Below are 25,601 nucleotides of genomic sequence, written 5' to 3'. Positions count from 1 at the left end.
CAGATACAACAACAACAAATAAAACTCCAGTAAATGATCAGTTAGTAAACCTCACCATGATAGTGCAAACTCCAGTCATAGTTGGCAACTTCATTGAAAGGAAATACTTGCCAAATCCATTTGGAGTTGGCTGACTGGGATCCAATATTGGGTTGGTGTATTTGATGGGCTGAGAATTATTCAATACCGTACCTAGCATTGTAGAAGGGAGGTGACTAACCCTTCAAATCACATTCAGATTATTCAATGCTGGTCCTGACAATGGTGAACACCATTATTCACCGTGATTCAGAACAAAGTCATTGTAAATCTCAACAGAAATGATTATTTTTGGGTGCGCTGCACAGTTGCTGACGTAACCTGGGTGAGCGATGCACTTGGAAAACTACCAGCGTGTATAAACATTCTCGGAAATGACGTGAAATCCAAATTTGTTTGGCCGTTTTGCAAGCTTTGCAATTCATCATGGTCCTTTCACAACGAGAGTTGCTGCCTTACAGCACCAGAGGCCCCCAGGGTTCGATCCTGACTTAGGGCGCATGTCTGTACGGAGTTTGTACGTTCTCCCCGTGACTTCTTCTTCTTTCGTGTGGCGTGTCACAGCCTAAAGTTGTAGGACAACTTGTTCTATTTTATCTTCTGTTTGTGCACGTCGAGTTGATTGCATTAGGCGAAACAGGGCGGACCCCGTGAAGGTTGCAATCTTCCACCCCCTCCCCGTGACCTCGTGGGTTTTCTCCGGTTTCCTCCCACACTCCAAAGACGTACAGGTTTGTAGGTTAATTGGCTCGGTATAAATGTAAACTGTCCCTAATAATAATAATAATGGATGGGATTTATATAGCGCCTTTCTAATACTCAAGGCGCTTTACATCGCATTATTCATTCACTCCTCAGTCACACTCGGTGGTGGTAAGCTACTTCTGTAGCCACAGCTACCCTGGGGCAGACTGACGGAAGCGTGGCTGCCAATCTGCGCCTACGGCCCCTCCGACCACCACCAATCACTCACACACATTCACACATTAGTGTGTGTAGGACAGTGCTAGTGTGCGGGAACGGGGGGTGGGCGCAGACGGTGGGCCGAAGGGCCTGTTTCGCTGCTGTATCTCTACTCTAAACAAAACTAAGAGACCCACAGCACTCTTGAGAGAGTAGTAGAGTTATGCAATTTCTGGGCCTATAGCTAAGTAGGGAATAAGATTAATTTGATTGAAATTTGATTATTCAATTATAGATAGAATGTATAACTAGGTGTGACAATGTGTAACATATGCCATTATATCATCATGTTAAATAACTGATACATTAGGTGAGCCTGCATCAATCACACTTTAATGGCAAGTATGCCACTCTAGTTGGAAATCCATCTCACTAACTGGAGATCAATTTGCGATTTGTAAAAGTATACTTGCGAGAGATATTTTAGAGACTTTAGAGTGATACATTGCGGCAACAGGCCCTTCAGCCCACCGAGTCCATGCCAACCATCGATCACACCATGCACTAACACTATCCTACACACCAGGGACAAATTACAATTCTTTTTTACCGACGCAGATTAACCTACAAACCTGCACGTCTCTGAAGTGTGGGAGGAAACCGGGGCACCCGGAGAAAACCCACGCAGTCACGAGGAAAAAGTACAGACAGCACCCGTAGTCAGGATTGAACCTGGGTCTCTGGCGCTGTAAGGGGGCAGCCCAACCTCTACGCCACCGTCCCACCCCAATTTCAGTTAAGATATATCTAAATCTACAATGTTTAAGAAGGAACTGCAGATGCTGGAAAAATATAAGGTAGGCAAAAATGCTGGAGAAACTCAGCGGGTGAGGCAGCATCTATGGAGCGAAGGAATAGGTGACGTTTCGGGTCGAGACCCAGAAGGGTCTCGGCCCAAAACGTCATCTATTCCTTCCAGGTCTCGACCCGAAACGTCACCTTTCCCTCCGGGGTCTCGACCCGAAACGTCACCTATTCCTTCGCTCCATAGATGCTGCCTCACCCGCTGAGTTTCTCCAGCATTTTCGTCTACCTTCTAAATCTACAATAGTATTTGAATTTTGAGTTGCTACAGATTGGGAAGGGTTGATGGCACTAGATGGACAAGCCTTATTGTGGAAATTGCCTGCCTCATTAAATAGAGGGGGAAAAAAACTTTTTGTCATTGATAAATGTATCCACGTCAAGATGGACGATTAACAGACAGCAAATAATTCTACCAGGTAAATGGACCCGGATGTTGGCTCTCTGTACGGATATCGTTCATCTTATCAAAGGCTGGTGCAATGCAACCTTCAGTTCCAGGACTTCAACTTTCTAGGTGTAAATATCACCAGCAACTTGTCCCCAACCACCCATGTTGCAGCAATGGCCAAGAAAGCACACTGATGCTGTTGCTTCCTTAGAAGCCTTCAGAAGTTCGGCTTGTCCCCAACAACTCTCACAGATGTGCCGTAGAAAGTATTTTATCAGGATGCATCACCGCATGGTTTGGGAACAGCTCCACCCAAGGCCGCAAGAAACTGCAGAGAGTTATGGACGCAGCCCAGACCATCACACAAACTAATCTCCCTTCCATTGACTCTATTTGCACCACGCTGTCTAGGCAAGGCCACCAGCATAATCAAGCACCAGTCTCACCCCGGCCACTCCCTCTTCTCCCCACTACCATCGGGCAAGAGGTACAGAAGTGTGAAAACGAACGCACACCTCCAGATTCAGGGACAGTTTCTTCCCAGCTGTTGTCAGGCGACTGAACCATCCTATCACAAACTATAGATCAGTCCTGAACTCCCATATATCTCATTGGAGACCTTTGAACTATCTTTAATCAGACTTTACTGGACTTTATCTTGCACTGGGGAAGTCTAGAACAAGGGGTCACAGTTTAAGGATAAGGGGGAAGTCTTTTAGGACCGAGATGAGAAAAACATTTTTCACACAGAGTGGTGAACCTCTGGAACTCTCTGCCACAGAAGGTAGTTGAGACCACAGTTCATTGGCTATATTTAAGAGGGCGTTAGATGTGGCCCTTGTGGCTAAAGGGATCAGGGGGTACGGAGAGAAGGCAGGTACAGGATACTGAGTTGGATGATCAGCCATGATCATATTGAATGGTGGTGCAGGCTCGAAGGGCCGAATGGCCTACTCCTGCACCTATTTTCTATGTTTCTATGTTTCTAAATGTTATTCCCTTTATCTTGTATCTGTACACTGTGGTCAGCTTGATTGTAAGCATGTGTAGTCTACCGCTGACTGGATAGCACACAACAAAAAAGATTTTCACAAGAGAAAAGCTGGTCCCGACATCGCACGGGGCTCCGAAAAACTGACTGTGTTCAAAAATTCCGCGCGGCAGCGGCCTGCAGCCGCCTCGACGCCTTATGTCATGCGCGGACTTCCCACGGACTTCGCTCGAACTTCATGTCACTCACTCGACCTCCGCGCGGCCCCTGCTTCTGGTTTGGCCGCGCTTGTTGCATGGAGTCGCATGCTCGTGGGACAGGCCCTTTACAATCAAGCTGTCCACAGTGTATGGATACAGATTAAAGGGAATAACGTTTAGTGCAAGATAAAGTACAAATAAAGTCCGATTAAAGATAGTCGGAGGGTGTTCAATGAGGTAGATAGTAGCTCAGGACCACTCTCTAGTTGTTGGTAGGATGGTTCAGTTGCCTGATAACTGAGGGTTGGTTATTGCCTGACGTATCTGGTGTAAGTTTCACTTCACCTGTCAGCCCAAGCCTGAATGTTGCCTAAATCATTGTAACATGAGGTACAGTACATGTTGCACTGTTATCTGAGGAGTTGCTAATGGAAACAACTGCTGTACAATGGCCATCAAACACCCCGGCCTCTGTTTAGATAACAAAGGAAGCAGCTTAAAATAGTTATGCCTAGAATACTGACTCTAGAGACCCTGCAACAATGTCCTGTGTCTGAAATATTTGCTTTGCTCAAGGCATGACTCTATTCGGTAGAGAGCTTTTCCACTTAAATTCCACTTACACCAGTTTTACTTTAGTTTAGTTTAATTTAGTTTAGTTTAGAGATACAGCGCAGAAACAGGCCCTTCGGCCCACCGAGACTGGGCCGACCGATGATCCCCACACATTTAGGCTGCCCTATGCACACTAGGGATAATTTACAATTATACCAAGCCAATTAACCTACAAACCTGCACGTCTTTGGAGTGTGGGGGGAAACTGGAGCACCCGGAGAAAACCCACGCAGTCACAGGGAGAACGTACAAACTCCGTACAGACAGCACCCGTAGTCAGGATCGAACCCGGGTTTCTGGCGCTGTGAGGCAGCAACTCTACCGCTGCGCCACCGATCCACCCTAAGTGATGACCATAGTTTACAATGTCAACACATGCGTGAGTTTGCACAGTAGATTTACCAGAATGACACAGGGCTGAGGATCTTCAGTGGGGCGGGAGATTGCAACCTTCACGTGGTCCGCCCTGTTTCAACTAATGCAATCAACCTGGCGTGCACAATCAAATGCGCTACATACCAAAGGGATTGTGCAATCGACAGAAGAATGTATGGTTGTGTGTTTATGCTTGTTTTTTTCATGTTATTTATTTTAGTTGTTTATTTCAGATATTCTCTTTTACGTATCGTTACCTTTTAGATAATGTGTGAATGGTGCACTGACTGGTTGGCATTTTTTATTTCGTTGTACATGTTTACATGTTATAATGACAATAAAGAACCTGTCCTATCCTATCCAAATAAGATCAAATAGAACAAGTTGTCCTAAAACTTTAGGCTGTGCACGCCATGCGCAAGGAGAAGAAGAGGATCTTCAGTCAATGGACAAGTAAATTCGATGTCTGAATGCCGCACTTAGTCAGAAGATGTCTTGGTGCTACGGGGCAAATAGCTCTGTTATCTGTGCCGAAACGGCAATGAGCTCCAAAGTCAAGCGGAACTTCAGCAAGAAGGGTTGGTGGGTTCTTGCCAATGGAGAGCATTACCAACAATCACATCCATCACTTTGCTGATTAAAGCTTGGCTATTGGGTGGTAATTAGGTGAAGTGACTTTGTGCAGCTTTTTGTGGCGAGGACATATCTGGGCAATCTTCCAGTCGTCCCATAGCTGCCAGTGTTGTTATTGTACTGTAACAGCTTAATTTAATACATAGCTAATTCTAGAAGACCAGTCTTTCATGTCCCACCCAGTAGAGTCTCAGGGTCTGTGAGCTAGATAGGGCTCTTGAAGATAGCGGAGTCAGGGGATATGGGGAGAAGGCAGGAACGGGGTACTGATTGGGGATGATCAGCCATGATCAGATTGAATGGCAGTGCTGGCTCGAAGGGCCGAATGGCCTACTCCTGCACCTATTGTCTATTGTCTATTGATTTTATTGAATCCAGTGCAGTTAATTATTTTGTCATAACATGTGCAATGAAACAAATGCAGTAAAGCCCCTCAATAACGGACCTCTATGCAGTGGATGTTGGTATTCGCGGACAGAGGCTCTCGTTACACCATCCCCAAACGTCCGCCAGTTACCAGCTGAGCTGGCACCGTGTGGTGGGAGCTCCCAGTTGTGGGGGGGGGGGGGGGGGGGGAGAGCGAGTGGCATGAAGGCAGAGTGAGTACCCGTCCCGTCCCGGTACACCGCGTGTGGGGCCGGGTGCTCTGCGGCTCCCCAGCCTGAGAATAACTCCCCCCCATTGCTATGTTTCTTCCCTCCCGGCCTTGGGTTTAACTTTACCCCCGTCACTCTGTTATAGCGGACAATCGGCAATAACGGACACTGGTTTACCGTAAAGTGGTCAATGGTTCTCTATGTCAGTGGGGAGATCACCCCAGATTGCTTCTGCTGGAGAGAGCTGCAAACCCTTCACCCTCATCACAGACATAAAGTGTTGGAGTAACTTAGCGGGTCAGGCAGCATCTCTGGAGATGTCTCGGGTCGAGACCCTTCTTCAAACTGAAGAAATATCTTAGCCCGAAACATCACCTGTTCCTTTTCTCCAGAGATGCTGCCTGACCTACTGAGTTACTCCAGCACGTTGTGTCTAGATTTGGTGTAAACCAGCATCTGCAGTTCCTTCCTGAACACTTCATCCTTTTCGCTTACATTCAGAGGCTGGGCACCACACATCTACTGTAGACGTTCATTGATCCGATTCCTCCCTTTGGTATTTCATTAACAATCAATAATTACAATTGGATGTGGGGAACTTTGATCTGACGCATCGATGGTGACAATAGTCCACAGAACTCTGCTTCACCTGTTGTGTGTGCTTGTTGTCTTTGTTATATTTACATAGTCTATCTATCTAAATTATATCTATCTATCTATCTATCTAGTCCTCGCGTAGCTTCCTTGTATTTAATTTTAGTTTTGTTTATTGTCGAGCGGTGCTGGCTCGAAGGGCCGAATGGCCTACTCCTGCACCTATTGTCTATTGTCTATTCTTGTCACGAGGCCCGGGGTACAGCTCCAGATTCAGGGACAGTTTCTTCCCAGATGTTATCAGGCAACTGTACCATCATATCACCAACTAGAGAGCGGTCCTGGGCTACCATCTACCTCATTGGAGGCCCTTGTACTATCTTTGATCGGACTTTACTGGACTTCATGTTGCACTAGATGTTATACAAGTTATTCCCTTTATCCTTTATCTGTACACTGTTGCTCGATTGTTCAATTGAATCATCCGACCACAGAGAGCAACTACTATCTACCTCTTTGATGACCCTCGGACTATTCTTGATCGGACTTTGCTGGCTTTACCTTGCACTAAACGTTATTCCCTTATCATATGTATCATACACTGTAAATGACTTGATTGTAATCATTTACTGTATAGTCTTTTTACTTAGCTTGCAACAAAAGCTTTTCGCTGTACACGTGACAATGAGCTAAACTAAACTAAACTAAGCTAATGCACAGGGTGACAATAAACTAAACTAACTAACTTCTTGTTGCGAATGAAACATAAACCAAAGGAATAGTTAGATCTCAAGACGGGAGTTGAGTAGCCAGGTTGTTGCCTCTGTTGGCGTCAATGTCTGCCAGGCCCTGACACTGCTCCATTTGGTCGGGTGGTAGAGCGGGCACCCAGAGATGACACGGTTGGCTAACTAAGAATTTTGCAGGGTGAATAGACCGGCCGTTTCTATGTCCAGTCCAGGTGCGATGTCTAGTTTGATGCCAAGTGAGTTGATTATTGTCACTTATTATAGTCAGCGCCGTAAGTGGCCACTATTTGTATACCTTGGGCGTGCAAGCAAAGAATGTCAGTGTGCCTTGTCACATGAGATAATAAAGAATGCCATTCCATTCCACCTGCAGCAAGGTACAGTGGAAGGCGTTGATGTTGCGAGCTATTACACAGTTGTAAATACAGTTGTGTTTTTGTGTCTTTTCTTAATTAAACGTTCTTACCTTATCATCGTGAATCCCAGAGAGTTTATCGAAGGTTTTCTCTCCCACCATGACAGCGGCCAGATTCGCTGTGTAGCTGGACAGGACCAGGAGGCAGAATATGGCCCAGAGGTTCATGAGGAAACGGCCCGTCCAGCATTTGGGCGTCTTGCTGGCAACCGTGCGTCCAAAGAGGATGGCGTAACACAAGTTGAGCGCTGACGAGTAGGAGAACACTTTGATTCTGTTCCTGCCGTTGGGAGTCATTCCGAAGGGGCTCTTCCACTCGTAAAGGGTGAGGAAGAGGGCGGTGATGTGGAGAGCCACAAAGATGCCGACCCACATGGTCCAGTGGAGGGGCCACATGAAGGCTCCGATGGGGGCGGCTGTATCCCTGGAGCGCACCAGGATCCCCAGGCTGGTGGAGTAGAAGGGGCTGGTGAAGTCGATCACCCTGCTGCGCGCCGAGTTGATACTGAAGGAGGTGACGGCCATGTGAGCGGCCCCGCTGAGGAGGTCACCCACCAGCCCCGTCCACCGGCCGTTCTTCCAGGCGCCGTACTTGCCGTCGCCCACGATGTACAGGTCAAAGTCGAAGCCCAGGTCGTCGGAGAGCTGCTCCAGGAGGTCCATGCAGTAACCGTAGCAACACTTCTTGTACTCCGTCGACACCGACCCGTTCTCGTTGTTCAGCTCCTCGAACATCTGCGCCAGCGCAGCGGGGTCGTTGGTGTGAGGGTCCAGGCACAAGTGGCCGGCTGGACAATTGCCGTCCTGGTCAACCTCCCTGGTGAAGACAAAGGGCAACTCCACCAAGGTGACCACCCGCAGCTTGATGTTCGAGGAACCACCGACTTCGTTCATCTCACGTTGTATTCTGTTGGGCCAAATCCCCTGCTCGATCTCTATCTTCTCTTGGTTCCACTTGCCCACTCTGACCCAGGTGGGTTTTCCTAGCGGGTCCTGTCGTAGGTTCCAGATGTGGTAGCGATGGCTGCTGTGAATGTGCGATGTCTCCTGCACCTGGACGTAGCCCGTCACTCCTTCAAACGACGCGTTTGCCAGAAACCTGGGCGGGGGGGGATGGGAAGACACGGAAAAAATACTTGCATTTACCGACTGCCTCCAATGCAAGAAAACACTTCAGTAGGTGCCACCATATTGAAGGCTGGCATCATTTCTGTCACGTGGCTATTCTGCATGGTCAACTCTCGACAGGTTACTGGAACATGGAGAGCAGTCATAGTGTCATTGAACGTGGAAACAGACCCTTCGGTCCAACTTGCCAATGCGGACCATCATACCACATCTACACTAGACCCACCTGCCTGCGTTTGGCCCATGTCCCTCTTAACTTGCCCTATCCATGTACCTGTCCAAATGTTTCTTAAATGTTGTGATAGTACTTGTCTCAGCTACCTCCTCAGTCCATGCACCTACCACCATTTGTGTAGAAAAAATTGCCCACTCGGGATCGTATTAAATCTTTCCCCCCCTTGCCTTAAACCTATGTCCTCTTGCTCTCGATTCCCAGACTGAATAAAGACACGAAAGAGGTGCAGCCTTGAAACAACTACCATTAACAATCAATACAGCGTCTCTGGACCCTGAAGAAGGGTCTCGACCAGAAACGTCACCCGTTCCTTCTCTCCAGAGATGCTGCCCGTCCCGCTGAGTTACTCTGGCATTTTGGTAGCTAAATCTTCGGTTTAAACCAGCATCTGCAGTTCCTTCCTTCACATTCAAGAGAGAGTTAGATATAGCTCTTAGGGCTAACGGAATCAAGGGATTTGGGGAAAAAACAGGAACAGGGTACTGATTCTGGATGATCAACCATGATCATATTGAATGGCCTACTCCTGCACCTACTTTCTATGTTTCTATGTTTCTATAACATCTAGCGTGCTTGTTACATGCCCCAACAGCTTCAAGATTTCTGACCTGAATTTTCCTCCGAGGATTTTCATTCACACGGTCAGTCAAAAATCAATTACTGTCTTGGATGTTTCATTACCTCCCACTTCCCCTCTCTCCCTGGGTTGCCGAATTCAAAGAACTGATTCTCAGCTACCATCTCCCTCCGGGCATCTAGGACTCCCATGGGAAGATTGGCCACCTCAGTGAACTGCTGGAGGCCAAGCCGCCCATGGCCCCCCATGGAGGGGGGTAGAAGCCAAGCCTCTCTCTCTCTCTCTTCCATATTCTGCAGCTGAATGAGGAAATTAACAAAAGGTAAAGCATTTAATATTTCAAATGTAATCTTCTGAAATATTATTCAAATGCGCTGGAGGGTGAAGGTCCCATGTAAGACTCAAGGAAAACCTAAAAGGAAAAGTTTGAGAAAGGATTACTAAACTGATTGGGGATGATCAGCCATGATCACAGTGAATGGCGGTGCTGGCTCGAAGGGCCAAATGGCCTACTCCTGCACCTATTGTCTATTGTCTATAAATGGATTTCCTGGGCAAACTGGCTGAAACTGACACAAGAGCAGGATGAATATTTTAAGATTAATATTTGGTTTGCAGAGAAAGGGCCAAGTGAGAGGCATAAGATGACTACAGTGTACAGCCTGGATGACAGAGGCACGGTGACTCACTGCCAAACTTTCAGTCATTCTCAAATAGAATATAGTGGCTCGAAAGCGTTAGGCTTCAGGGTGGGATAGGCCCGTTCAATGCAGGGGGGGGGGGGGGGGGTGGGGGGGGGGGGGGGGGCTCTAGCTTCCTCAGTCTGAAGAAGTGTCCCGACCCGAATCGTCACCCATTCCTTCTCTCCAGAGATGCTGCCTGTCCCGCTGAGTTACTCCAGCATTTTGTGTCTATCTTCGGAGTCTACGTCTGGTTTAGGTCAGAAATACAGCGTGGAAACAGGCCCTTCGGCCCACCGAGTCTGCACTGATCAGCGATCCCCGCACATTAACACTACGCTACAGACACACTGGGGACAAATTTTTTTTTTTTACACACCATGCCAATTAACCTACAAACCTGTAGGTCTTTGGAGTGTGGGAGGAAACCAAGGATCTCGGAGGAAACCTACAACGTGCAGACAAACATCCGTAGTCGGGATTGAACCCGGGTCTCTGACGCTGTAAGCGTTGTAGTTGCACCACTGCACCACCGTGCCCCCCAGGGAGTCTAGGAGAAGGATACAGGGGAGGGGGAAGGTGGTGTGATGAATGTGCATTCCAATACAGGGGGGATGCCTGGACAGGAAAGAACGGATGTGATGGGGGAGGTTTAAAGAGTACAGAGGAAGGACATTCTTGCTATTGAGGGAGTGCAGCGTAGGTTTCCAAGGTTAATTCCCGGGATTGCGGGACTGTCATATGCTGAGAGAATGGAGCAGCTGGGCTTGTACACTCTGGAGTTTAGAAGGATGAGAGGGTATCTCATTGAAGCATATAAGATTGTTAAGGGCTTGGACACACTTGAGGCAGGAAACATGTTCCCGATGTTGGGGGAGTCCAGAACAAGGGCCACAGTTTGAGAATAAGGAGTAGGCCATTTAGAACAGAGACGAGGAAACACTTTTTCTCACAGAGAGTGGTGAGTCTGTGGAATTCTCTGCCTCAGTGGAGGCCGGTTCTCTGGATACTTTCAAGATAGGGCTCTTAAAGATAGCGGAGTCAGGGGATATGGGGAGAAGGCAGGAACGGGGTACTGATTGGGGATGATCAAACATGATCACATTGAATGGCGGTGCTGGCACGAAGGGCCGAATGGCCTACTCCTGCACCTATTGTCTATTGTCTATTGTCCACAGCAGGTAAACACTCTTTGGCTGTTGATGGTAACTTAAATGTAGCTGGATAAAGATTAACGTGGGTTTTCTCCAGGATCTCTTGTTTTCTCCCACATTCCAAAGACGTACAGGTTTGTAGGTTTCTTAAAGGTTGGTATAATCCCAGCCTCAACAACCTCCTCTGGCAGCTTGTTCCATGCATCCATCACCCTTTGTGTGAAAAAGTTACCCCTCAGATTCCTATTAAATGTTTTCCACTTCACCTTAAACCTACATCCTCTGGTCCTCAATTCACCTACTCTGGGCAAGAGACTCTGTGCATCTACCCAATCTATTCCTCTCATGATTTTATACACCATTATAAGATCACCCCTCATACTCCAGCGCTCCAAGGAATAGTCCCAGTCTACTCAACCTCTACCTATAGCTCAGACCCTCTGGTCCTGGCAACATCTTTGTAAATTTTCCCTGTACCCTTTCCAGCTTGACAACATCTTTCCTCAAACATGGTGCCCAGAACTGAACACAATATTTTAATGCGGCCTCACCAACATCTTATACAACTGCAACATGCCCTCCCAACATCTATAAAATGTTCCCGATGTTGAGGAAGTCCAGAACAAGGGGTCACAGTTTAAGGATAAGGGGGAAGTCTTTTAGGACCGAGATGGGAAAACATTTTTCACACAGAGAGTGGTTAATCTGTGGAATTCTCTGCCACAGAAGGTAGTTGAGGCCAGTTAATTGGCTATATTTAAGAGGGCGTTAGATGTGGCCCTTGTGACTAAAGGGATCAGGGGGTATGGAGAGAAGGCAGGTACGGGATACTGAGTTGGATGATCAGCCATGATCATATTGAATGGCGGTGCAGGCTCGAAGGGCCGAATGGCCTACTCCTGCACCTATTTTCTGTTTCTATAAATAGATAAACACAAAAAGCTGGAGTAACTCACCGGGACAGGCAGCATCTCGAGAGAGAGATGGATGGGTGATGTTTCGGGTCGAGACCCTTCTTCAGACCCAATACACTGGCCGCTATACTCAATACTCTGGCTGATGAAGGCCAAAGTACCAAAAGCCTTTTTGACCACCCCATGTACCTGCAACGCCACCTTCAAGGAACCATGCACCTGCACTCCTAGATCCCTCTGCTCTACATCCATCCAGTACAGATCTCTGCAGAACCAGTTCGATGGTTTGATAGGCAAACAAAATTGCTGGAGAAACTCAGTGGGTAGGGCAGCATCTATGGAGCGAAGGAAATAGGCAACATTTCATCCCGTTGCCTATTTCCTTCGCTCCATAGATGCTGCCGCACCCGCTGAGTTTCTCCACAAATTTTGTCTACCTTCGATTTTCCAGCATCTGCAGTTCCTTCTTGAACACTCGATGGTTTGATAGCACGATGCACCTGCATGGTGTCGTTTGATACTGAAGGGGTTGACCATATGACATGGATTGCACTGTCGGACAGGGTAGGACAGGCGATGTCTGGCAGCTGCAGCTCCTGCTGGCTGATGACCCCATTGTAATCCATGGCAGCTTCACCCACAGTGAACGCCTGCAACCTAATAAACTCCGCTCAACGTCCGTGTGCTGCAGTGTAATTAATGTTCCCGATGTTGGGGGAGTCCAGAACCAGGGGCCACAGTTTAAGAATAAGGAGTAATCCATTTAGAACAGAGACGAGGAAACACTTTTTCTCACAGAGAGTGGTGAGTCTGTGGAATTCTCTGCCTCACAGGGCGGTGGAGACAGGTTCTCTGGATGCTTTCAATAGAGAGCTGGATAGGGCTCTTAAAAATAGCGGAGTCAGGGGATATAGGGAGAAGGCAGGAACGGGGTACTGATTGGGGATGATCAGCCGTGATCACATTGAATGGCGGTGCTGGCTCAAGGGGCCAAATGGCCTACTCCTGCACCTATTGTCTATTGTCTAACAGACAGGTCCCACCAAGATGCAACACGGAACGCCACAGGAGATCTTTTCCCCTGTGGCTATCGAACTGTACAACACCTCCCCCTTCTGTCATGGGGTAGACTTTCTCCCCCCCCCTCCCCCTCCCTCCCCCTCCCTCCCCTTCCTCCATTTTTGCATATCCCTCATCCTGGAACTTTCCACCCAATAAATTAATTTAATGTTTGTTACACATGTTGCTGTACAATAACTGGCCACTTACATTTCATTATTATTAATATGCGTGTGACACTATACCATGCCTTGTAACTCTCTTTTGACTGTTGGCAGACCAATTTCCCACTGGGATAAATGAAGTTGTATCGCATCGTGAGGGTCAGTTCCTGTACAAACCAAACGCAAAAAGTGGGAAATGTATCAATTGAACGATACATTTCCGTGAGGGTTTTTTACCTGGAAAGATATTGACCTGAAGACATCTTCCCTTCAATCTGCTTGTCGTAACAGTTCACCATGCTTTGTATGAGCGTCGTGTCGGGTTCGACGAACACTGCCGTTGAGATGGCTCGAGCGATCAGCTCCACTGCATCCTTCACGTAGCTTCCCAGAACCGGCTTGTTCACCTCGCCGTAAGCGAGCAGACCCAGGGGGAGGTCCGCAGTCTGCAGGTCCTCGATGTTGAGCGGGTGGCCGATGACCCAGTGAAAGTCCGGGCTCGTCAAACCCAACCGGGCCGCCGCCTTGAAGACAAAGTCCGAGCATTTGGCGTCGCTGCTGAACATCAAGACAGACATGGACGAGTCCTTCAGATCGTTCAAACTCTGGTGTAAAAACTGAACGATGCCCGCATCATCCATGTCGGTGAGGTTGAGCAGAGCCCGCAGTTGGAAGTTGGAGTTGTTGCTTAGGTAGGTGAGCAAACTGGAGATATCCCAACTGTGGCACAAAATCACGCTGACATCATACCAGGCATTGGTCTTCAAGACACTGATGAGGAGTTCCATGAGGGAGGTCATCGAGCTCTCCATGCTCATCTGCAGATGCAACGGGTTCTGGAAAGTAAATTGGTTTCAGAATTAGTCACTTTTGTCAATATATTCAATTGATTCAATCTATGGAACACATCGAGAATTTTTTTTATTTTTGTTTTCTGCATATCATAGTCCAAACCAATACAGACTTTGTTAACATAGAAACATAGAAACATAGAAATTAGGTGCAGGAGTAGGCCATTCGGCCCTTCGAGCCTGCACCGCCATTCAATATGATCATGGCTGATCATCCAACTCAGTATCCCGTACCTGCCTTCTCTCCATACCCCCTGATCCCCTTAGCCACAAGGGCCACATCTAACTCCCTCTTAAATATAGTTAAACAGTCACATATTAAATATCCAGGGACCCAGTTACCAAAGTAGCTGGGATCCTCCTATATCGGTTCCATATTAACATTGCCTCTAATTATTTATTTATATTTATAGATAGGAAAAATAAAGAAAGAAAGAAAGAAAGAAATGAGAAAAATAGGATAAACTATCAATAATACAACGTGGGAGATAGGTTCGTGGGTCAGAGAACATAAATATTCATCTAGTCCTGGGTTCAGGCTTCAGTCCAGCCACTGCGCTAGTCCAATGTACCCCTTCAAATAATCTATAAATGGAGAGATATCGAGAATTTTTAAATAAAGAATTTGAGCTTCTCTTGCTTGGCTTTCAATATAAATTACTATAACACTGTCACGATTGTAGTACAAAATGATGTATTTGCAATTGATGTTTTCAAGAATTCAAGAGTTAGATTTAGCTCTTAGGGCTAAACGGGATCAAGGGATATAGGGGGGAAAGCAGGAACGGGGTACTGATTTTGGACGATCAAAATCTCAACGTTCTGGGCATCAGATTGAATGCTAGGGAGGCAAATGAAAATTATATAATTGAGGAAACAAGAGCCACCAATCCCACAGGTTGCAGACAATGTTGGAAATAATATCTTCCGTAACACCTTCCCCAAGGTCGGCACCATGGTGCAGCGGGTAGAGCTGCTGCATAACAGCATCAGACACCCAGGTTCAATCCTGCCCTCGGGTGCTGTCTGTGTGGAGTTTGTACGTTCTCCCAGTGACCACATGGGTTTTCTCCTCTCACATCCCAACACACATGCAGGTTTTTAAGAAGGAACTGCAGATGCTGGAAAATCGAAGGTAGACAAAAATGCTGGAGAAACTCAGCGGGTGCAGCAGCATCTATGGAGCGAAGGAGATAGGCAACGTTTCGGGCCGAAACCCTTCTTCAGACCTTCTTGCAGGTTTCTAGGTTAATTGGCTGCTGTAAATTGCGTGTGTAGGGAGTGGATGCGTAAGCTGGATAACATGAAACCAGTGTGGTCGGCACGGACTCGATGGGCCGAAGGGCCTGTTTCCATGCTGCATCTTCAAATACTAAGTAAATACATTCCACGGATGACCAAGTGATACCAATGGTGAGACAAGCAACTGCAGATGCTGGAATCTTGAGCAACCCATAATGTGCTGGAGTAGCCCGGAAGATCCTGCAGCATCTCTGGAGGGATGGATAGACAACATTTCAGGTCGGAAGTGACCCAAAATGCCGCCTGCCCACGTCCTCCAGCACTTTGTGTTTACGGTGCCAATGCTCAGTGGTGGGACTCATTTGAGGTGGGTTAAGGGCCTGTCCCACGAGCATGCGACTCCAAGCGGCAAGCGCGGCCAAACCGGAAGCGGGGGCCGCGCGGAGGTCGAGTGAGTGACATGAAGTTCGAGCGAAGTTCGCGGGAAGTTCGCGCGTGACGTACGGCGTCGAGACACTACGTACGGCGTCAGGACGCTGCGTACGCCCGTCGAGACAGCGCGTACGGCGTCGAGGCGGCTGTGGGCCGGCAGGCCGTTGCTGCGCGGAATTTTTGAACACGGTCAGTTTTTCGGAGCCCCGCGCGATGTCGGGACCAGCTCCGGGACAACTCCATACGGCTCCAGCGATCGAAGTGGGACCGGCCCCGCGAGGCCGTAAGGCTCAAACGACCACGTTAGGTCGCGCTCGCCGCATGGAGTCGCATGCTCGTGGGACAGGCCCTTTAGAAAAAAGAGATGATCTATTTTCAATTACATCCAGCAAGAATTGGTGCCATCTAGAGAAGATAGAAAAGAACCATCACTCAACTTGGCTTTAGTTTAGGGATATAGGGCGGAAACAGGCCCTTCGGCCCACCGAGTCCGCGCCGACCAGCGATCCCCGCACATTAACACTCCGCAACACACACGAGGGACAATTTTACATTTAGACATTTATATCAAAACCAATTAAACTACAAACCGGTTCATATTTGGGGCGTGGATGGAAACCGAAGATCTCACAGGTCACGGGGAGAACATACAAACTCCATACAGACAAGCACTGGTAGTCAGGATCGAACCAGGGTGTCTTGTGGTGTAAGGCAGTAGCTCTACCGCTGAGCTACTGTGCCGCAACCAGCTTTGTCTTGATTAAAATTCCATGTGTAGGCGAATAATAGTCTTGAGGCTACACAAAAATGCTGGAGAAACTCAGCGGGTGCAGCAGCATCTATGGAGCGAAGGAAATAGGCAACGTTTCGTGCCGAAACCCTTCTGGGTTTCGGCCCGAAATGTTGCCTATTTCCTTCCCGAAACTTTGCCTATTTCCTTCGCTCCATAGATTTTCCAGCATCTGCAGTTCCTTCTTAAACACAATAGTCTGAGGCTATTTGGATCCCCCCCCCCCCCCCCCACCTCTAATACTAATACCATTATTAACCAGGTTTGCAAGGTAGAGTCAATCATGAGATGGATATCGATCCAGCCTGGCCTGTACTCAGTACAGATTTATTAGATGCCAGTTTGTACAGTGTTTTATAATAAGAAATGATTCTTGCTCTGAAGGAGTTTGAACAAGAATCTTATCAAAGCACTAATTCTGGTCGATACTGAGGGACATAGTTTATGGTTTGTGTTGAAACGTGTAATCAGGGCATGAAATCATGAGCGCAAGTTAGAGAATTAACTTTAGACTTTAGAAATACAGCGTGGAAACAGGTCCTTTGGCCCACTGAGTCCATGCCAACCAGCAGTCGCCCCGTACTCTAGCGCTGTTCTACACACCAGGGACAATACATTTTTTTTTACCAAAGCCAATTAACCTACAAACCTGTACATCTTTGGAGTGTGGGAGGAAACCGGAGCACCTGGAGGAAACCCACGCAGGTCACAGGGAGAACGTACAAACACCACACCCGTAGTCAGGATCGAACAGAGGGAGTACAGAGAAGGTTCACCAGACTGATTCCTGGGATGGCAGGACTTTCATATGAAGAAAGACTGGATAGACTCGGCTTGTACTCGCTAGAATTTAGAAGATTGAGGGGGGATCTTATAGAAACTGACAAAATTCTTAAGGGGTTGGACAGACTAGATGTAGGAAGATTATTCCCGATGTTGGGGAAGTCCAGAACTAGGGGTCACAGTTTAAGGATAAGAGGGATGTCTTTTAGGACCGAGATGAGAAAATCCTTTTTCACACAGAGAGTGGTGAATCTGTGGAACTCTCTGCCACAGAAGGTAGTTGAGGCCAGTTCATTGGCTATATTTAAGAGGGAGTTAGATGTGGCCCTTGTGGCTAAAGGGATCAGGGGATATGGAGAGAAGGCAGGGATGGGATACTGAGTTGGATGATCAGCCATGATCATATTGAACGGCGGTGCAGGGTCGAAGGGCCGAATGGCCTACTCCTGCACCTATTTTCTATGTTTCTAACCCGGGTCTCTGGCGCTGTATGGTTCAGTCCCATTGAGGACATTCAAATACTGTCCGTACCTTGCAACTATCCTCTTCATCGGCTTTCTCCCTTCATCTCCTGAAAATGGTGAGAATTTTGGGAAGAAGAAAAACAAGGGTCCTGGGACGACCTCATTTGAGGAAGGACATTCTTGCTATTGAGGGAGTGCAGCGTAGGTTTACAAGGTTAATTCCCGGGATGGCGGGACTGTCATATGCTGTGAGAATGGAGCAGCTGGGCTTGTACACTCTGGAGTTTAGAAGGATGAGAGGATATCTCATTGAAACATATAAGATTGTTAAGGGCACTAGAGGCAGGAAACATGTTCCCAATGTTGGGGGAGTCCAGAACCAGGGGCCACAGTTTAAGAATAAGGAGTAAGCCATTTAGAACGGAGTCGATGAAACACATTTTCTCACAGAGAGTGGCGAGTCTGTGGAATTCTCTGCCTCAGAGGGCGCTGGAGGCAGGTTCTCTGGATGCTTTCAAGAGAGAGCTAGATAGGGCTCTTAAAAATTTCGGAGTCAGGGGATATGGGGAGAAGGCAGGAACGGGGTACTGATTGGGAATGATCAGCCATGATCACATTGAATGGCGGTGCTGGCTCGAAGGGCCAAATGGCCTACTCCTGCACCTATTGTCTATTGTCTATTGACATGAAGGAAACTGGAAGGATCTATAACACTCTCTGAAACGTTTACCCACTGCCTCACCAACAGGAGCCGCCGGGGGCACATGCCAAATGCGGGCACGTAGTTAGAACAAAAAGATCAACGTTTGTGCCACTGTGCTTCAGAGACAAAGCATGGAAACTGGCCCTTCGGCCCACCGAGTCCATGCTGGCCAGCGATCACCCCGTACACTTGGAGAAAAAATATATATAAATGGGGCCCCCCCATGGCCCTTGTGATGTCCATGGTATCACAACTTATCTCGGTTGTACGAATTCTGGCCAATGTGTTTACAGCATCCTCTCTATATTTCTGCCCAGTAAAGGCAAATATCCAGCACAAAACAGCCACGTATCTTTTGATGATGACCAACAACACTCAACTAATAGTCGTGACTGGTTCTTGAAGGGACTGAAGATGTACCTCACTGCTAATCCCCAGTGAGAATGACAAATCCATAGCAACAACATACGCACATATTCAAGGTAGTTAAAAATGCTAGAGAAACTCAGCGGGTGAGGCAGCATCTGTGGAGCGAAGGACCTATTCCTTCACTCCAAAGATGCTGCCTCTCCATAGGGTCGTCTCCTTGTGGGTCTGCAAATGGCTGTATGGGCCGTTCCGCGATCCACACACCATGATGCAACGTGGGCAGTGGAGACTGGCGGTGGTTGGTAGTCCTCGAGCCCCCACCCCCCCCGCATTAAAGTCGCCTCGCCCACTGGAAGCTTTATTATAATGTTATAATATATCCTCTACAAAAAGTGAATTCTCCACCTACATCTTCATCTACTTATCACAGAGCCTGGGCAAGGCCACCAGCATGATCAAGGTCCAGTCTAGTCTCACCCCCGGTCACTCCCTCTTCTCCCCTCTCCCATTACGCAAGAGGTACAGAAGTGTGAAAGTGCAGACCTAACGATTCAGGGACAGTTTCTTCCCAGTTGTTATCAGGCAACTGAACCACCCTATCACCAAGTAGCGAGCGGTCCTGACATCCCATCTACAATACCACATAGATGACCCTTGTATTATCTTTAATTGGGTTCTACTGCACTTTGTCTTACACTAAACATTATTCCCTTTACCATGTATGTATACAGTGTGGACGGCTTGATTGTAATCATGTATAGTCTTTCCGCTGACAGGATAGCACGCCACAAAAAAGCTTTTCACTGCTCACCATCACACGTGACGATATTTAACTAAATCAAACCAAACATCCTCTCTTGATGGGAAACTCGGCTAAACTGTACAGGTTGACACAACAATGTGACATCAGTCAAACCACATTGAGCATAACATTCTTAAGTTACGTACTGTAGTGGCCTGGACGCAGTCAGAAGAAGGGACGACAGATGGCACAATGGGCTAAGTGTTCGGCTGGCAACCGGAAGGTAGCTGGTTCGAATCCCGCTTGGAGTGCATACTGTCGTTGTGTCCTTGGGCAAGACACTTCACCCACCTTTGCCTGTGTGTGAATGTGTGTGAATGTGTGTGAGTGATTGGTGGTGGTCGGAGGGGCCGTAGGCGCAGATTGGCAGCCACGCTTCCGTCAGTCTGCCCCAGGGCAGCTGTGGCTACAGAAGTAGCTTACCACCACCGAGTGTGACTGAGGAGTGAATGAATAATGCGATGTAAAGCGCCTTGAGTATTAGAAAGGCGCTATATAAATCCCATCCATTATTATTATTATAGAAGAAGGTTAGACGCCAGACAGGTTCAAAGCTTCTTGAATAATGGTTGTGAGCATCCACTTACAACGATCTCCACCGAAGGGAAAAAACACAAACTCCCAGAAAAGCCCTGAGCAGAAACCGGAAGCTTGTGGGCAGTCCCTCATCCCTGTCCCTCAAGTGCCGAGGGGATGACCCGAGGAGTGGCCTACTTTCCACGGACCATGGTCCCACTGGTATCTGTAACCAGAGGTCTACAACCTTAGGAAACTTCTTCCCACTGAGAGCAAGTGAGCAGCAAAAACTAGTTTCACCGTCGTCCTGCTGAGTTTCACTTTTTGTATCACTCAGAGTCACCTTTCCCACAGCCAACAATGGACCATTGTGGGCTCCACCATTCATGGAGTCATAGAGTAATACAGCGTGGAAACATGTCCCATCTACACTAAGTCCCACCTGCCTGTGTTTGGTCCATATCCCTCCAAACCTGTCCTATCCATGTACCTGTCGAACTGTTTCTTAAATGATGGTCCCTGCCTCAACCACCTCCTCTGGCAGCTCGATCCATACCCCCACCACCTTTGTGTGAAAAAGCTACCCCTCAGATTCCTATTAAATCTTTTGCCCTTCAACTTCAACCTACATCCTCTGGTCCTCGATTCACCTACACTGGGCAAGAGACTCTGTGCATCTACGCGATCTATTCCTCTCATGATTTTATAAACCTCTCTATAAGATCACCCCTCATCCTCCTGCGCTCCAGGGAATAGAGTCCCAGCCTGCTCAACCTTCCCAAAATCCCACACATCTAACAACTCTGTATTAAATTCCATCAACCATTCCTCAGCCCACCTGGCCAGTCGATCAAGACCCTGCTGCAATTTTTCACAACCATCTTTCACAACTTTGCTTGATCAACGTGGCTGGCTTTGATTTGCTCTTTTGCATATTTCTCATTCACTAGTTCTGGGCACCTTTTCATATCTCTCGCTTCCCTCTCCATATAACCATATAACAATTACAGCACGGAAACAGGCCATCTCGGCCCTTCTAGTCCGTGCCGAACACTTTCTCTCACCTAGTCCCATCTACCTGCACTCAGACCATAACCCTCCATTCCTTTCCCGTCCATATACCTATCCAATATATTTTTAAATGATAAAATCGAACCTGCCTCCACCACTTCCACTGGAAGCTCATTCCCCACAGCTACCACTCTCTGAGTAAAGACGTTCCCCCTCATGTTACCCCTAAACTTTTGTCCCTTAATTCTCAAATCATGTCCTCTTGTTTAAATCTTCCCTACCCTCAATGGAAAAAGCTTATCCATGTCAACTCTGTCTATCCCTCTCATCATTTGAAAGGCCTCTATCAAGTCCCCCCTTAACCTTCTGCGCTCCAAAGAATAAAGACCTCCTCTGACTCTCGGTCTGAAAAAGGTTCTCGACCCGAAACGTCGCCTATTCCTTTTCTCCAGAGATGCTGCCTGGCCCGCTGAGTTACTCCAGCATTTTGTGCCTATCTTCGGTGTAAACCAGCATCTGCAGTTCCTTCCCACACATCCTAAATCTCTCTGACCTTGGCCGAAAACTGGCAATGTGCCTGAAGAACCTTCAGGACACCAATGAGTTGGACATTTCCATCAAAAACCACGACGGATGCTGAGAGTAATCTGACTTGGCAGCTCCACACTAACAGTCCCGCCATCACCACTAATCAAATGCCTGATGGCAGGTTTGTGGCTGACTGAACAGTCAAGACGGGACAGGAGAAAATCAGAGTTTAGGTTTAGAGCAGGAAAGAAATAGAATCATCAGCTCAAAGAGAAATCCCCAGAGTGTTTCCCGATATCATTGTCATGGCTTGGGGAGATTAAGCCACACGCACGTTTTCAAACGATATTTGCTTTCCTAAATGGGAGTCATGTCCCATAATGCAAGAAACATAACTATTTTTCTATCAAACATAACGAGATGCGAGGATAACCAGAGCCAGCCCCATTGTTCAAATTGAAGGTCATATGTGATAGGAGCAGAATTAGGCCATTCGGCCCATCGAGTCCACTCCGCCATTCAATCACGGCTGATCTATCTCTCCCTCCTATCCTCATTCTCCTGCCTTCTCCCCATAACCCCTGCCACCCGTACTAATCAAGAATCTATCTATCTCTGCCTTAAAAATGTCCATTGGCTTGGCCCCCACAGCCATCTGTGGCGAAGAATTCTATGGATCACCACCTTCTGACTAAAGAAAATCCTCCTCATCTCTTTCTTAAAGGAACATCCTTCAATTCAGAGGCTGTGACCTCTAGTCCTAGACACTCCCACTAGTGGAAACATCCTCTCCACATCCACTCAATCCAAGCCTTTCGCTATTCGGTAAGTTTCAATGAGGTGTCCCCTCATCCTTCTAAACTCCGGCGAGTACAGGCCCAGGGCCGTTAAACGCTATATGTCAGCAAGACACAAACTGTGGTGAAAATCAGAAGAAACTGCGGATGCTGGAAATTCTAAAGAAAATAAAATGCTGGAACCACTCGTCAGATCAGGCAGGAGCCGTGGAGAGAGAAACAGAACGATCGCAGTGAGTGATTCCAGTATTTTCTGTTTTTATTTGAGGCAAGTAGTGTATCTCCTTCACAGGCAAGATGGAGGCTGTTGCAATAATGTTGTTTGGGAGGTGTTTAGATGGGCGCATGTATATGCAAGGAATGGAGGGATATAGATAACATGCAGGCAGAGGAGATTAGTTTAGCCTGGCATCATGTTCGGCACGGGCATTGTGGGCCCATGGGCCTGTTCTTGTACTTAGTTTAGTTTAGTTTAGTTTAGTTTAGTTTAGTTTAGTTTAGTTTAGTTTAGTTTAGTTTAGTTTAGTTTAGTTTAGTTTAGTTTAGTTGCAGCATGGAAATGGGTCCTTCGGCCCGCCGAGTCCACGACCACCACCGATCACCCAATCACACCAGTTCTATGTTATCCCACTTTCTCATCCACTCCCGACACACAATTTACAGAGACCAGTGAACCTACAGACCCCCCCCCCCCCCCCCCGTGTCTTTGGGATGTGGGGGGGAAACCGGAGCACCCGGAGGAAACCCACGCGGCCACGGGAAGAACATGCAATCTCCCCACACGGACAGATTCCGAGATCAGGATCGAACCTAGGTCTCTGGCGCTGTGAGGCAGCAGCTCTACCGCTGTGCCCCACTGTACTGTACTGCTCTCTGCTACCCAACAAAAGTAAATATTTGGAAGTCTACATGAGGGGAAGGATTTTTACGACCTGATTTACATCTTCTGCCGAGTTTGCCCTTGATCATACTCGCAGCATGGCCGTCACGAGGTTGTAGGAGATCGTAGGTAGGTCGTAGGTAGGTCGTAGGGAGGTCGTGATGCTAGTCGTAGGTACTCGTCACATCAAGTAGGTCGGGGCATTTTTTCTAGCCTGATGAAAAATGTCCACGAGTAAACAAGGTTGTGAATTAGGCTGTGAAAGTGGGACAGGCCCTTAAGTGAATTTGGTCTCAAATGTACCACAGAGAGCAAGGTGAGATTGAAAGCTAAAGTCCATGTTAATGACAAGTGCCAAGATACAATATAATATATTCACATTCTATAACATAGAGTGAACTGTCAGGAGGATTCAGAGTGTAAAGAGACACAATAACTGAACCGGCAAGAAGCAGTGTGATATAGGATGTCTCATGTAGAAAAAACAGAAATTGGTAGAGAATAATAATTATGTGTGAAAATGCACACTGCGATTTTCTAACACCTTATGGGCCATTGTAAGTGAATTTCTCAGATCGCAATACATAAATGAATAAAATAATTCACATTAAATATGAATGAAATGACAGAACACTCATTTTTGCATTAAGGAGCAGAAGCTATTAAAATTCTCAGCTGTTGCTTGATGAATATCAAACTCGTTCCACAGGTTGCAAACTGAAACGTGCTTGTTCAATTAAAGTTGTACGTCGAAGTGGAGTTCAGATAATCATAAGTATTTACAGCATAAACAGGTCCGCAGAGAGATGATCCCAAACAAGGATATGATCTAAAACCCTTCAATATTACACTCAAGAAAAAGACTGAGCTTCCTGTCCTGTTCACACGAGTCCCACCTGCCTGCGTTTGGCCCATATCCCTCTAAACCTGTCCTATCCAATGTACCTGTCTGAATGTTTCTTAAAGGTTGTGCTAGTACCTGCCTATGAATGTACAACGTCACGGTGGTGCAGCATAGAGTCGCTGCCTTACAGCGATCGCAGCGCCAGAGATCCGCATTCGATACCGACTACGGGTGCTGTCTGTACGGAGTTTGTACGTTCTCCCAGTGACCACGGGGGGTTTTCTCCGAGATCTTCGGTTTCCTCCCACACTCCAAAGACGTACAGGTTTGTAGATTAATTGGCTGAGTAAATGTAAAAATTGTCCCTAGTAGTGGGTGTAGGATAGTGTTAATGTGCGGGGATCGCTAGTGGGCGGGGACCCGGTGGGCCGAAGGGCCTGTTTCCGCGCTGTATCTCTAAACTACACTAAACTAAACAACACCGCTGCCAATTAAAGTTTGTGAAGGCATTCATGCATGGTTCAAGACTCAAACCTTGGAGAACCTTGCTAGAGGCCTGACGCAAAGGTGAAATGGTGTAGAGAGAATATATTTTCCTCCTGCATAATTGAAGGCAAGGCCAAGGCTGGGAATATTATTGACTGCTTAGTAGTCATTAGACACTCCTGGAGTGTGTCAGCGGAATGATCCCTCCTTTAAACTGATTACACAACATGAAGAATAGTTCATCTAGCACAATAATCCAGTTTAGTTTAGTAGTGTATTGTCAAATAGACAGTGAAAAGCCTTTTTGTCGCGGGCTATCCAGTCAGCAGGAAGACAACACATGATTACAGTCGAGCCGTTTACAGCGTAGGATAGGAATAACTTTCATTGTAAGGCGGACACAACATGCTAGAGTAACTCAGCGGGACAGGCAGCATCTCTGGAGAGGAGGAACGGGTGATGTTTTTCGGGTCGAGGCCCATGTTAGTGGAAAGTACATTTGCTCCATTTGCACTCCTCCCCTTCTCAGCTCTCCCTCAGCCCTCGGGCTCCTCCTCTTCCTTTTTCCTTTCTTCTCCCCCCCCCCCCCACCTCCCACACACTCCATCAGTCTGAAGAAGGGTGCAGCAGCAAACTCAGCGGGTGCAGCAGCATCTATGGAGCGAAGGAAATAGGCAACGTTTCGGGCCGAAACCCAGGAGGGTTTCGGCCCGAAACGTTGCCTGTTTCCTTCCCGAAACGTTGCCTGTTTCCTTCCCGAAACGTTGCATATTTCCTTTGCTCCATAGATGCTGCTGCACCCGCTGAGTTTCTCCAGCACTTTTGTC

The 25,601-nt window shown here is 47.4% G+C and overlaps 1 protein-coding gene across 1 annotated transcript in view; it reads right to left on the bottom strand.

Annotated features, from left to right (window-relative positions):
* LOC116989629 (glutamate receptor ionotropic, NMDA 3A-like) overlaps positions 1-25,601 on the bottom strand; it is a 62,345-nt gene that overhangs the window by 22,818 nt on the left and 13,926 nt on the right. The window contains exons 2-3 of the mRNA XM_033047197.1: positions 13,514-14,112; positions 7,417-8,464 (exon numbers count right to left, since the gene is read on the bottom strand). Of these exons, the coding sequence (XP_032903088.1) occupies positions 7,417-8,464; positions 13,514-14,112 (1,647 nt within the window). The remainder of the gene's footprint in view (positions 1-7,416; positions 8,465-13,513; positions 14,113-25,601) is intronic.

The sequence above is a fragment of the Amblyraja radiata genome, chromosome 29, assembly GCF_010909765.2.
Source record: "Amblyraja radiata isolate CabotCenter1 chromosome 29, sAmbRad1.1.pri, whole genome shotgun sequence".
NCBI lineage: Eukaryota > Metazoa > Chordata > Chondrichthyes > Rajiformes > Rajidae > Amblyraja > Amblyraja radiata.
This window is presented reverse-complemented; position numbering and strand designations above follow the sequence as displayed.